Below are 15,257 nucleotides of genomic sequence, written 5' to 3'. Positions count from 1 at the left end.
CCTCCTCTCCCCTTTGAAACAATCACTTTCCCTGTTCCGTCAGCCAGGAAAGAGCTTAGAACACTTGCAAAAATCCTCAACCCCTACTTCTTTGCAATTCATGTACATGCACTTCTGTGATTTTTTTATTTTTTTATTTATTTTTTTTATGTTGAGCTGCAATCCTCTGGCTACAGCAAAACTGAAGGCAACTGAATACTTCGTAAACAATTTACATATCCCTGCCAAACTCCATATTTCCCTGGGAATGCAGCAAAGCTCTCGTGCATGCTCTGTGCAGTTGCCTGTTCAGGTAATGTCACTCTAGGGCACTGAGAAGGAAATACAACCGTTTGTGAAGGCCTCTGCATTTAAGGATAGCAACAGCAGCTATTGATGAGCGCACAGCAAGGATGTAAGATGTTGAGGCTCCAAGTTATGAACAGGCTCTTTGTCTGATTCTTCACTCCACGGCCCTATGCCCATCAGAAGCTTCCTCCAGATGCACTGCACAAAGCCCTCATCCCTTTTCCCACCATCTCAGTGATAAACACCCACACAAGAAGTTTACTCGCAAAACAACACATGCAAAATTTCTGAGTGCCCCAGGGTCCAACAGCAAGCAGAAAAACATAAAATAAAATAGGATGGGGCGCTGCCACTGCCTCCTCATTTTAGCTGTCATTCTGGCACATGCCAGAACATTACCCCAGGCAAAAACATCAGCAGGTAATGAACAGGGATTTGCATGCAATTCCACCAGTGGTCATGACCACAGGCACTGCTTGGTGCAAGTTTTTCCTTCTCAGGATCTTCACAAAACCCATCTTCACACACCAGCTGAACAATAACTGGCTGCAACATCTACAGCTATTTGTACTTTTAATTGGATTATCAATTGACATGACATAATAGCTGATGTTTCTGCACAAAAACATGTTTATTACATTGATGCAGGACTGACTCAGAGCACAAGGATGCTTTGAGGTTTCTATGCTTGATCAGCAAATTCAAATCCCTCTTTGCCAGATTGGCATAAATTGCTCACCGGTCCCTTCCCAAGAGACAAGCTTTGACTATCTCTCCCCACAGCAGTAACTACTCATGTACCAATTAGATGCACATCCTTTCCAACAACGGCTTCACAAACACGCAGACGGAGTATCTTTGGATCTTAACTACCCTCCCATTCCAGAAGTGAGGCTTTTCAAAATGCCAGTGAAGGTACCCTCAGCTTCTTGTTTTTCCCCAACATGCAAAAAACCCTCCAAAATGTATACCAAAGAAAAAGAGGCAGAGCTAAAATGAAGATGTAAAATACAAGGAAAAATTACTTTTAAAATATCTTAAGGTCTTTCTGGTTTTATGTGCAATGATACTCTTGCATTCTTTCACCCTTTTTAGTTCTACCTCTGCTCACTTTAAGATCAAACTGGCATTTTTGCCAGCAATTCATTAGAAGCCTGCTCTCCACCACCCCTCTCCCTCCCCACCTGCAGGCAAGCTGGGATCTGGGCCTCACAAGACTATTGTGGCGTGGGTGTTATTGGCTGTCTGTTTTGGCAGCCTCTCCTCCTTTCTTCCAGCTCTGTTTTGAAACACAATCTAAATTAAAAAAAAAATAAAAAATTAGACGTTCTTGCTCTCTCTGCTCACATCAGCACTCCTGCAGCGTAAAACACGGCTGCAAAAGGAGCAGCAGCGTGCAGGTTGGCCTACATAGAGCAAATGCTCGGCAAAGAAACTCTTACTTCTAGGGAAAGTACGTAATTTGGGAAGGAAGGAGGGGCAGGGGAAGGCAAGAGGTGAAAAGGAGGGAAAAGAGGGCTAAGAGGCCTTTGTGAAGCGTCAAACTTTAATATGAGCAGAGGGAAGAGAAAAATGTCTCTCCAGAGACGGCTCCCTCCCACATTTAGTAGCATTAGGATCTAACATGTAATTTGGACTAAAAGACTAATTCTTTTCTGTGGTTTGATGGATGTTAGTGTCGTGTCCCCCCCCCTTATTTTTTCTTTAACAATGTATTACATAACATTCTGATACACTAATTACCATCTCATGTCATAGCAATTTTATTAAGAGCTTATACTTACAAATACCCATTCTGAAAGGATTTCAGGACTTTTTTTTTTTTTTTTTTTGTAATTTTCTCTGAACTAGGCTTGTTGAAGCACTGGCAACAAGGTCTGAGGCTGTATAACGCGGCGTCCAGTAACAAAGTGCCTCTACACAAAATCTCTCATGAGCTCTAAGAGTCAGGCATGGATTCTTCTTGCGTTTAGTCTCAACGACTTGTAAACAAGTTACTTTTAGCACTCTATGTTGTGATAAAACACTTGTAACGCAGCCCTATGAGGTTCCTGTACCTGCTACACTTCCAATTCCAGAAGTAATTCCAAGACAAATTCCTTTATACCAAGTAATGGAAATTTTGTTTAACTATTCTGCAGTTAGTGTTTGCTTGTTAATATGGTATCATCTTGCCAGACACAAGACTTGGTACCATGAGGTATTTTTCCGTATAAAATTGCTAATGCCATCAGGATTGTCCAAATGGGATCATCATCATTAAAAAGATTACGTGGTAAGGAAAGTGATTACAACAACAGCTGAGCAGAAGGATTACTAATCACAAGTAGAATCCCGGTACAAATCTCATTCTCCGTATACAAGAAAGGACACAAAACCTTTTAAACATAATTTATATACATTTATGGCTTTATACAACAAACTGTCAGGGATTGTTCTCATGTGTCTGTAAAAGTACATCAGGCACTTTTCTGAAAATATCCACGTCTGAATTTTAATTCTGCAATGTGACTAAGTCAGAGCAGTGAAGCGTTGAAGAGCTGTCACACCACTCGCAAGTAGAGCTAGCAGTATGTACATGCCAATCTTTCACGATATTGCTGGTTTGTGGAACACCCTCAAAAAGGAGGCCAGTTTTAATGCCAAGTAATTTGCTTTTTGTTTGCATAAACCATGCTGCATTTTACATTATGATTACCAAAAAAAAAATAACAATGAGAATACCTTATTTAAAATCAGTCATAAATTAAGGATCCTAGCAATTTCATAATGAAAATAGGAATTTCAAATCAGTAAAAAAATAAAAAAAGTACTAACATACATCCAGTGGTTTAACAAGTGCAAATTTTATACTGTTTTATAATTGGTCCAATTTTATCTTCTCTTCTTAGGGATGCTCTGTTGACTTAAGCCAATAATAAGCAATATGAATTTTGCTTATAAGTGTAGGCAAATTGTCAGTTTATCAAAGCAGAGCTTTCCAATTAATGCATCTACTACCTAAACATATATCATATAGCTATATTATGGAAACAATACATCTTTATATTTAAAATATCTGAACAGCTCTATAATACAATAAACTTTTAATAACAGTACAAACCAGAGAAAAGTCAAAAACAAGGCTGCATAGGTAAGATCATCCGCACAATTCACAAACCAATCATTTACAACAATTCTGACAAACTAAGTTACTCCAGAAACTTGGTACTTTTACTGGAAAAGGATTTATTACTAGAGGTCACATAATGTTTGTTTTCAAGGCAGACAATATGCCCTTCATCAGACTTCACAGTATTTCAGAATTACAATTGCAAAATATTAGAATGGCACCACACAAAAGAAAATAAATTTGACCACACAACCCAAAACCTCTGATTATCTACAACTGTTTTCTGTCAGTAATTAAAAGGAGCTTCCTACAGACTGTTGTAACTTAGGAACGGCTACATTTATATTTTTCATAGTTATAAAAGGAAACAAAGAAAATATCTGTATGCAGGAATTTATACAGTAGCAGTAAATAATAAACAGGAGGTATATTGTTAAATGTAGCATGTTCAGCTGCAACCCCATGGAGTATTAGCATTAGGTGCTGCTTTCTTGGCACACAAACGTGAATTTTGTGACTACATTGGCCTATGTGTATCAGTGCCCATGTGGGAGCAAACATTTTTGCACATGTAGCAGAAAGAATGGTCTTCAGAAACCTACATGTGAGCCCTCTGTTTGTTCCATTGCCAGGATTTACCATCGAGTCTCAGAGACTACAAAGTTGACGGCGGAGATGCTATTAGAGAGATTTGCTGTAAAAGCAGGCTGCTTCATTAAGGCTTCAGCACTACGAACATTTCTTTTGCTCAAGAGGAGTTCAAAGACCTCTGCCACACTGGGGGAGATCCTATATCACAAGACAGCCTAACATCAGCCTCTGGAATTGCTGACAACTGTAATAAGATATCTAAAAATTCAGACCAGCTGTAATTAGTAGTGATTTAAGCCCAACAGGGAGCTAAATGCTAGCACATCAATAGATATATTGAAGAGTTTTAGGAAAGTCATAACAGGATCATTAAATATATGGCTTGTTGCTAAACTTCATTTTCTTGGCACATCCCATTTCTTTCTCCACCATACTCCATCAGTACAGGAAAGAAGAGTTTAAGTTAGAACATTTTCCAGTTGTGGGGTACATAGATAAAACAAAAATCAGTGAAAAGATTTTATTCCCCTGCTTCACAACAGCCAGCCCTAGCACAAAAACTGTTAATGTTCATCCCATCAGCTCCAAAGATTTCTCTAACACAAATGACATGTACCAAACAATGGAAAGACAGGTGAGGCCCATACTCCACACATCCTTGAAAACTGCATCATTTAATCGCAAAAAAGTCAGAAATCACTTATCCAAGATGCAACCCTGAAAATGCTCTGGTCAATGTGCCTACTCAAACAAGGGCAAGTGTTTCCACAGGAACAAGGCCTCTACCATTAATGCTCTCTCTAAAGTTCTTGTATTTTCGACCTACTTTTTCTTTCTTACTCAAAAAATTAAAAATAATATTTTTTTCTCCTGGAACAGGGGGCAACACAAATTTTAGACTTCCATTCAAAAGCAGTACTTCTGCTGCCTTAAACATACCACTTGTCAAAAGAAACACCGACACTAGAACTAGTGCTAATTAATAAAAATGGCAATTTTGTCATTAATTTTACTAAAATTATGAATTTTCTCGAAATGGTCCTGCTCTTGAGTGTACAAACATTATGAGACCTCCATGAAATAAATATAAATGAGAAGCATTGTACAAGCACCTAACAATGAATACTTAACACTTTGTGGTAGTCAGAGTTAAAATGATAGTAGAAGCAGATGACATTTCTAAAAATGCATATATAAAACTGATTAAATATTTCCTAAACATAAAGTTGTCTATATTTATACATCACACAACAAAAAAGGGACAGAAATGTTTTGTATTCAAGATACTTATTAAGCTTTTCCTTTATTAGCACTCCCAAGTGCTAGGGAAATTTATAAAAACATGTACTTAATCCAGTTAAAATACTGTACAAAATGAAGAGGTTATGAATGCTGCCCGATCTCAGAATTATTTTTTTTAAGTTGCCTATGTAACAAAAGTAGATTTTAATTATAAGAAAAATAGCTTGGAAAGTATTCCAAAAATTATCTTAAATCCAACAACAAAGTCATTAGTCTGACAATGAAATCCAGATATATTCTTGCATAAATTTACATGAATACAGGTAACTTATCAAATGGCATTTAACCTACTGTTTGTTGTGAATAGTCAGTGAGTTTATTAGGATCATATTAACAGGCTGTTCTGTTCCCATATGAAATGTGTGGCAATTTTAAGTAAAATAAAGCAGTTCATACTGCTGCAAGGCAAGTCCACAGTTATCTCAATTCATCAGAACACAGGTAACATCAATGAAGGTTAAACTTACTTAGGGCATGAGATCATCACAGTATTCTTACAAAAGTTTATAAACTTTTCTTGGACCAAAACAGATAGTCTTAAAAAACAATTCTTCTACAGATCATACTGTACAAAACCGAAAGCACAACATGATGTAAGTAAGAGTCTTTGCTGTGATTATATGGTGTAGTGAATTTGGCACTTCAGAGTAATGAAATTTCCAATGGCACAGTTCTTATCTACAGCAGCACATAACCTGCAAACCTTGGGCAAACATCCTGTACAGGAAAATACTCTGTCTGCTGCCAACTCTGACGAAAGGAAGAAAAAGAGAAAAAAAAAAAAGACACAAAAAAAAGCTAGTGCATGCGCACAGCTCTGTCAAGAAAATTAAAAAGGAAGGTGAAGGACATCTTTGTACTGCTTTTCTCAGTTCCTGCTGTCAGACAAGTCTGGAGAATTTAACCGTAGCCTAGGAGAAAGAACAACAACAACAACAGCAAATTAACATTCACACCAAAAGATTAATTCTATTAAAATATGCGCAAACTAGCTTTAAAATAACTTAAATGGGGAAAAATTGTTTTCATTAATTGTTAGTTACCAGAAAGTTTTTTTGTTTAAAATATTAATGGCAAAAGATTACTGGAAGTACAGAAGTCAGTACATGGCACTCCTAATGCACCAGTGCAAACCTGCTTTACAAACTCATAAAGGACTGGAAAATCACTGACTATAACAGAGGCATTTCACATGCCAACATGGGCGATCACCCAGATTTTAAGCATTTGACATCTCTTTTCCCTTTAAGCTCTTTTTCAGATTTATTATAAAAAGCACAGCTTACCTCCTACTACATCCTAGCCTGACACCCAACTGTGTGTGGTTGTCTTTACGCTGTGCTGAAAACTTTGGTTAGGCAATACACTGTCAAAGTTAAAATCTAACGTTTCTCCATCCATAAGGTCATTACGAATAATTGACTCCATGTCACAGTCCAACCGTTCAATTAACATGTCATCTAAGTCACTGGGAAGCTTCTCCTGGTGGAGGGAAACGATTCCCACCCTTCCATAGCCGTTGCAACTGTTAACAGGGGCATATGGGTTCATAGCATTCATCTGCATTGGATGACTCATAGGCACTTGTAAAGAAGTCTTCACTGTCGACAAGCGATTTAGACCTGAAGTATGTGACATGGGGTTCACTGTGTGTGACAAGGCACGACCATTAACTGCAGGTGTTGGCTGGTTATGTCCTTGGTGAGGGCGGGCGTTAGGGTTCATCATTTTGTTGTGGGGTGGCTGACTGCCATAAGCTGGCATCACCGAGTTAGTGACCATCAGCACACCTTGGCCCAGCGCCCTGCCACCAGCCTGGGAAACACCAGTGTCTACTGATGCCAAGATATCGTTGTGCGGAGGAGAATCAGAAGTCAGTAACTCCTTCAGAAGTCCTGCAGGACAGTTATATTGGCTCATCGATCCATAGCTTGATTTACTGTCTTGAAGAGTCTGCATAGGAATTTGGGGCAAAGAGTTCATGCTAGCTTGAGCATACGTAAATTTCCTGTAGTCTGGATTTGGTGAACCTATACTTGTGGTCGAGGATGCAAATGAGTAACCTGGTGTTTGCTGCATCAGGGTAGCAGATGAAGACTGGGTTGACACAGTCATTGACGTATTAGGTGACAAAAGATTTAGGTTATCCAAAAGATTTTCCATGTTCTCTGAATTACTCATCTCTGAAAGGCTGGGTAAAGTAGAAGTCATTTTGGTGGCTGATGATGGGTATACCATGGAGTGCACATCCCCGTCTCCAAGATCATCTTGCTCTGGCAAAATAGGAGAAAGTCTTCCACTAATTGTACTAGCGTTAGAGCTAGTTCTAGGTCGAAATGTACTCCAGTTATCAAAGTCATCGTTGCTGTGCGAGCTGGGGCTTGCAGGCCACTTCGAGAACTGCGATCCAGGGCTGTCACCATTTCCCTCTTGACCAGACTGAAGGGATGCTTTTTTCTTGGCAGCTCTGCCTCTGCTTTTTGCAAACTTGCTGTTGTTATCCATGGATGCCGCTCGCCTCCTCGGAGACTTGCCACTCTTTCCTCCTTCAGGATTGAGCATCCACCAGGAACTCTTCCCTGTTCCCTCATTCTGCACTCTGATGAACTTGCTATGCAGAGACAAGTTGTGACGGATTGAATTCTGAAAAACAAAATAAGGTGTAAGAGCACAGGATGCATTTCTGAGGGCGTTGAAAGAGAGGCCTCTTATAATGTTACGTGTGTAAGAGGCACTTCAAAAAAAATTATTTCAGAACTGAATCCTTTCATTCAGCTACATTTCCGAATGCCATATTCCTAACCGTGGTCCCCAGTTATATATTCATCTGTACAAAAGGAGATACTTAACATGCTGAACATTACATACATTTCAGGAAAGTCTTTCACATCAACTCCCCTTACAAGAAAATCTGCTGCAATGAACAGGACTTCCACAGCATGCTAATACCCTTGCTTGCACAGTTTTAATTCTTTCAAATGAAGAAAAGATGCTTCTTTTATGGCATGTTTTTATTTGCTTTTGCAAACATACTCTCATTTCGCTAGAAAACATAGGGGTAATTGTGAAATGGTAAAACATGCCAGTATGGAAATATTTCTATCAGTGCACCACTCAGAAGTGGCTAAATCTTGCAGAGAGTTGCCAAATTGATTTGTCTGCCATTTGGCTAGATCACATCTGACATTACAAAAAGTTAAATAAAAATACTGAAGTAGTTGATTCCTCATACAGGAAGAACTACAGATCCCTCATATAAGAGACAAAATATATCAGAAGACAAAGAAGACCACTGAAGATCTCATTATCAGCTTCATTCTGATGAGTTGAACCTGACTGCGTTTAGAGATTTCTTTTATTACTATTTTATGCAATGTTCAGGAATGCTAGATCCTTTTGTATGGTCTTTATAATAGGATCTCATCATGCACATCTCTAAACCCTGCAAACATGCCAGTCCATACATATTGCCACTGAACATTATTGAGGCTTATATCACTTGTGTTAAGTGAGAAAAAAAATATAGAAAATCAGTTGAGGACTAAGTTCTAATTTTTGTATGTAAAAATCACAAATTGCCTAAGAAATCATGAGGGAGAAAGGAATGCAAATAGCACAGACAAAACTGCATTTAAAACTTCAGTCTTAAAACCATCTTTCTCTTTCAAAATCAACATTTTAACAAGCAATGTTGACCCTTGTAATATCTGATGGCACAAGATATCTTGTGCCAAGACTGACCAGGGAGTACTCAAGCTTTTCATTATCTCCTGCATTTCCCAAGCCCAGAACGCCACCTGTGACAGGAGCATCTCCAGAAATGGGCCTTCCTTCACCTTCTCTATTCTACTTGTCCTCCTGTGCACACTTAGTTTCTCGAAGATACTGCCAATATGCACATCTTGCCTCATTCTCAATACATCCAGCTGACAGAAGGAAAGCAGCAACAACCCTAAGAAGGAGCCATGCCAGGTGAAAATGGTCATCTAATGGGGCTTGCCTCCAACCAGAGACCTGAGGCTCAAACTCTCTGCCATGGCCATGGCACACTGCGGACTGTGGAAGCTCAATCGGCCAAAGCAGGCCTGACCATCTGCAGAGCTCAACAAGAAAGCTTACTCTGGGGTCAAAGAGGAGACCTTCAGCAGATGAAGGCAGCAAGAAGTCCTGGACAGGACTGTAACACCTTATATGCAACAGCACCCTGAGAATACCCCCAGAGGAGCGTAGCCTCACACCAAACAGGTCACGAAGCCCTCCTGGACAGCAGAAGATGGCAGAAAGCAGCCTTATGGCAGAGTGTGGTTCAACCAGCACAGCAGGGAGTCAAAGCATCTGCCTAACTTCAGAAGCCTTTCCAACCTCTCCATCCCATCCAGAGAACCATCTTTAACAAATTATCCCTGTTAAATCAACACCAGTGACGATTTCAGCATTTCCTCATTTAATTTTGAAAGGAAGCCAATCTTTCTGATATTAACTAATTGCCACAGGACTGTGTCTCTTCACTGCAGTCAGTCTATACTAACCCTGCAATCAAAAACTCATCTTCTATCTAGTGACAGGGCATTAGGGAAGGCCTTGAAATTTTATTTTCACCACATGTGGCCCTGTAAAAATATCATCTGGGGCTCGCCTCTGCATAGCTTTAGGCTTGCGAATGCTCAGTGCCTTGCAGGGCTCAAGGCAAGCATCCGCCTTCCCCACCACCTGACGTTTTAGTAATGCAGTGTTAGCGCCGTGTCAGGAGGGTAAGCCCCAAAATCCGTCTCTGGACCTGCCCGTGGCTGTGGTTGAAAGGGCCAGGGAGGGTTGGGAGCCAGCCCCACCAGCCCTTTGTTTTCACTGTAGGGCCACAGCTGAATTAAAGGCTGACACAATTCCAGATTTAGCAATGTCGCAAGAAAGTTGTTCTGCACGTCTGTTGATTAAAAAACCTCCTGCGCCAGTTCATTTTTTTATTGTATTTTGTAAACATACCCAGTTGGCTCAGGCTTACTGTTTACTATCAAAATAAGCATATCGAACACGCAAAACATCAGGCAGTGAAAATCCCATGCTAGTGCTCAACTCTCTCTCCTCTGCAAAAGAAGTGTTAAATATTTAAGAAATTACTGCTATTCCTTAGTCATCAAAAATATCATAATCTGGTATTATTGTACTGAGGACATCTGAGGTCGCTCTTTGAGTAAGAGAGCTGTCTCCTAACACTGCCAACAATGAAAAAAAAATTTTCCTAACAGGAAAAGGTTTGCGGCCCAGAGCTTGTTACATAAATTCCTGTTTTTCACGCAGCCAGCAGGACATTAAAGAAGCTATGATTTACTAACTTGGAAAAAAGTGTTGAAGAGGTAAATCTTGTGAAAATATGCACTGCTGTTAATGATGTTGTGTCTACAAATCTTTGCCAGACGCAAACATGACCTGATAAAAAAGTATAGTTTCAGCAGTGGATCTTGGCAGCCGGAGGAGCGGCACCGCCAGCCGCAGCCCTGCCGCCTCAGCACGCTGCAAGACGCTTCAGACCGCGGCTTTCGGCAGGACTTTGAAGCAAAGCCTCTGAAAGCCCACCTGAAGGATACAGAAAGCAATCGGCTGCATCTCCCGCCAGGTTTCCGTGCACTGGCAATGCGTGCCAGGTCATTCCGAAAGCATCCCCGCTGGAATTTTATCAGACCCACGTTACGACTCCAGCAGGACTGCTGCCACCTGTGGGGTGTTTCCTGAGACTGAGTTGGTGTCTTTGAGATGAAGCTCTGGAAGCCTCTGCTCCTGTTTGGCCTTCAAACTTCATCACGTACTTCATACTTCAGTCATACTTCAGCAGAATGACTATCAGCTATGGATATGATTATCGTTCCTTGCTGATTAAGAGCCAAAATATGCAAAACCAATATTTGCTAAATGTAGTGTAATGAGCACATACCAGCTAATAAAACTAATGAGGCCAAGAAAATGATTCATTTGAATCTACACATTTATATCGGTCATCTGCTTTTCCAACATTTCTTGAAGCTGAACCACACTGTAGCAAGAACACCCAGCTTGTTCTTCTAAACAACAAATAAACTGCTTTACATTTTAAAGTAATAAAAGTCTGAGACATTTAATCCCTGGATGCCAGTTGCAATGCTGATGTCCAGTACTGTATTTAAACTCAAGAGGTACTTATATTAAAACATGCAACCTAAGGTTACCCTGAGTAACTGCTGAAAAAGTCATATCCCTCTTAAAATTGAAGTAGAAGTATCTATTTTTTTAATTGGTTTGGTGTCTTACTAAAAAGAAACACTTGAAAACACAGTTGCTTTATTGAACTTGACAACATTGTAGGCCTTTACTTAAAGAGAGCCCAGACAGTCACACTGGCCATCTTTTGTCCACCGCATTCCTTGAAACATGCATGGGAGAGGAAAGCAGAGCAAGAGCTCCTATGTAAACCTACTGCAGACCTCACCAACAGTCCAGGCTCACTGCAGACTTCCCCAGGATTAGAGTGTGGATCTGTCAGTATCTGTTAGTATTGAGCTGTGAGACTGAAGTGATGGAAAATCCCATGAGGGTCCATACTGAGCCTCCTTCACTCCCTGTTCAACTACAGTGCTGTGATGGCCACCAAAAAGGGACAGCAAGGAATGGATGCAACAGTTGGCATTTTTTACAAGAACAATCTCATATCACAGGTATCTCAATCACAGATCTGCTATCAAGCTGCAGATACTCATGGTATTGCAATAAAGCACACCAGAGCATCTCGGAAAATATAATCATCAGTAACTATCAACAAAGGCAGAAAGAGTAGACCTCTGGAGGCAGATGCAGTCGTAACGAAGTGGGAGACAGTAAGGTAAGAGGAACACTGCATCTGCAATACACAGGTCAAGTATTTGTATTAAAATCAACTGTCCCAGTTGCCCACCAATTTTTCATTCAGAAGACATTTCAGCAGTCCACTGCTTCCTATGCCTTATTCAAGGGGATGGTCTACACATGCTGCTAGTCAGTGTGCACTGCCATTGGCTGAAATGGCTGCAAATGCAGATTGGGGTACAGTATCTGCCTGTAACTCTCATATCTCTCCAAACAAAATCTGAAATAGATTTGGAATGTGGAGAGAAACTGTCAGTAAATATAACACTTCAAGACTGCTTTTGCTATGACCCTCTCAGATAACTGTAAATGATGGGGGGGGGGGGGGGGGGGGGGCGGGGAATGAGGTGGAGCAGGAGATTGCTTATTTATTTTAATTAAGAGTAGGAGAACATTGCAACAGGAACATGTCTGGTAAGAAAGTCAGGCTTGAGGACTGGTAGGATGGAAGTTCATCGACTCATCAATTAACATTATCACTGTTGAGAGGTGCATGCCATGAACACTGTTGGCTGATACGTGTCAGTGACCAACATTACTGACATCTTACAGAAGAAAGCAGAAGCAGCAGAGTCCCTCTGTGGAAAGAGCTCTAAAGCAAAAGGGAGACCCCAGGATTTCCTTATGCTGTCACAGAGGACATCAGACCCGTCTCTCAAGGTCTGTGTCTTGGAACTTCACAGCAGTTCCAGATGTTCCAATCACCCTCCTCCTGGAGCCTCAGCCACTCTACAACAAGTCACAAAAAAACCTCCCAGGAAAGTATGCAAAGGACTGTCAGGACATGCTCAGGGCTCCTTCAGCATTAACAACCAGACAGCAGCAGGGGCTAACCATGGCAAGTGGCACCACATGGTATCTGCTCAAGGCTAGGTTAGACCATGCCTGGCAGAATAGGCAAGTCTGCTTGGAATAGTTTTGATGCCTGCAACCCCTTTGCTGTGCTTGCCAACCATCTTGCCAAGTTTGCAAGGGCATGGTGAGGAGGCAAAGGGGGAAGGAGCACATTGATAACTCCAGATGTAACAGGATATCTTTAGGCATGACAGTCTGCTGTAAGGCTATCCTCTTTGTCTTAACTATGAGATATGAAAAGTTCAGACGCAGATACTGTATATCGTGCTTAGGCTTGGCTCAGAGCTGGTGTTTGACACCCAAAAATGTTTGGTCAAATGATAGCACACTTGTTCATAAAAAAGCCTTACGCCATATTTCTCTCTCAAGAGGGTTTCTGATACCACAATGTTCATCAACATGACCACACATCTGGCTGCAGTGTCAGAGGTTTCAGTTGCTAATGGAATAGCTATCTTTGCCACCCAATTGCTGCATTCTTTTCTTGCTCAGAAACCTTCTCAGTTGTCTGATAAGAGCACGGACAGAAAGCATGTCACTTACCCTCAGGTCAAACAGTCATATTTAGAAGAGGCTGGCAATTTGCCACCTGCAGCTGCATGAAGGTGGAAAGGCAGGATTTCCTCCCAAACAGGTCATGCTTTTTTAGGTCCTTTGTTCTTAGGGGGGTGCCTTTGTTTGACTTCATTTTTATCCTGCGCTGTCCTATGGCTAAGAAGTTTCAGCTGGAAAAGGTGCAGAAACACTTCAACCCTCCTACGGGGACCTCGTACTGTATCTCTGGGTTTTTCATTACTGACAGTAGCAATAGCGAGAGTCTTTCCCAGAGCACCACCCATGAAACATCATCTCTGAACATGGAGGTACTTTCACAGGCTGTTTCCTTTGATGAGATTTCAGCAATCCCTTGTTCCCTGCGTGAATGTACAAGAATGTAACAGACTGTATATTACCACCATATGATCACTATACATGGACAGAAGAGGCATATTGTGCCCCTTATTTCATTGGTGTTAATCTAAGTCCTGCCCCTTCTGCAGTTAAGTCCGCAGATTTATACCCTATTTCATTTCCTTTCCACAGCTGTAGAAGGGTTGGCCATCCTCCAGGTTGCATCCTATTGCCCCACGTGGCACCAGGGACTGGAGGGGATTTCACAACCACTGGAGCTTTCTCCTCTGAAACATAATATGTAGTAACAGAAAATACATGCACAGCTCCAGACAGGGATGTTTAAGGGACTTGGCTATGCATACGTACATGTCAGAACCAGCAGCTCTACTGACATGTATTTGAGTAATTCCCAACCACGACTCCCAGATACATTATTAATCTTCACTTTAGGCAGACTCATTTAAAGCACTTTTCCATAATAGCAGTTTGGACATTTCTAATAAAATGGCAACACCTGCCCACTTTCTCTACACGAGCATTTAGAAAGGATGAGTATAAAACCCATGAACTGTGTAATACATAAAATAAGAAGCATACATACAAGGCTAGCACACACCTGGAGACTGCTCCAGTTGAAATGACCCCCAACCCAAACTTCTCATGACCACCCTTCTGTACTCTGGGTCTATAAATACATTTATTTCTATAATAACCACACTACAGGCATGATACAATACCAACACAGCACACACCAAATATACAAACATTTGTTAGCATTTCAAATACAAGGAAACTAAGTGACACTGATTAGGCAAAACAACAGACGAAAATGCATATGAAAATTGACGGATATTTAAAAGGGGTTTGTCAAATGGAACTTCCTCCATCTCTGGCAAAATCATCTGGGAAGCCAAGACAGATAACAGGTTTGTCTAAAAACTATCAATTTTAGGGATGAAAGGGGTGAAAGAAAGGCAACATTAAGAAAGCAACACAGTAATATAAAAACATAAAAGCAAATAACCATCAGGATAAAACAAAAGTTGCGAAGTGTAGAAAATAAGGGAAGACACAGATATCAGATGAAAAAAATAATGCAAAGCTAGTAGGGGTGACTATGTATTTTGTGATCTAGACAAATCCCAACACTGCCATTGCAAAACTGAAGCTTTAAGACTGCTGTTAGAACAGACAGACAAAAACAAGTGTTTGACAAAAAGAGGCTTCCTGATCATAGATAGACAGTTCTGTTTTCCACAAATATGGAACATAAATATATGTATATGCATATATTTATGCATATATGCTTCTGATGAAGAAGGAACATTTCCTAACTTCATTAGTG

The 15,257-nt window shown here is 40.6% G+C and overlaps 1 protein-coding gene across 1 annotated transcript in view; it reads right to left on the bottom strand.

Moving 5' to 3' along the window:
• Nucleotides 1-2,029: 2,029 nt before the first annotated feature.
• FOXO1 (forkhead box O1) overlaps nt 2,030-15,257 on the bottom strand; it is a 65,024-nt gene continuing 51,796 nt past the window's right edge. Inside the window, exons 2-3 of the mRNA XM_080555697.1 lie at nt 6,580-7,936; nt 2,030-6,204 (exon numbers count right to left, since the gene is read on the bottom strand). Coding sequence (XP_080411823.1) covers nt 6,593-7,936 — 1,344 coding nt within the window. The 3' untranslated portion in view covers nt 2,030-6,204; nt 6,580-6,592. The remainder of the gene's footprint in view (nt 6,205-6,579; nt 7,937-15,257) is intronic.

The sequence above is a fragment of the Anser brachyrhynchus genome (genome assembly GCF_964034855.1).
Source record: "Anser brachyrhynchus genome assembly, chromosome: 1".
Classification (NCBI taxonomy): Eukaryota; Metazoa; Chordata; class Aves; order Anseriformes; family Anatidae; genus Anser; species Anser brachyrhynchus.
Note: the sequence above shows the minus strand (reverse complement) of the source record. Positions and strands in the feature narration are given on the sequence as shown.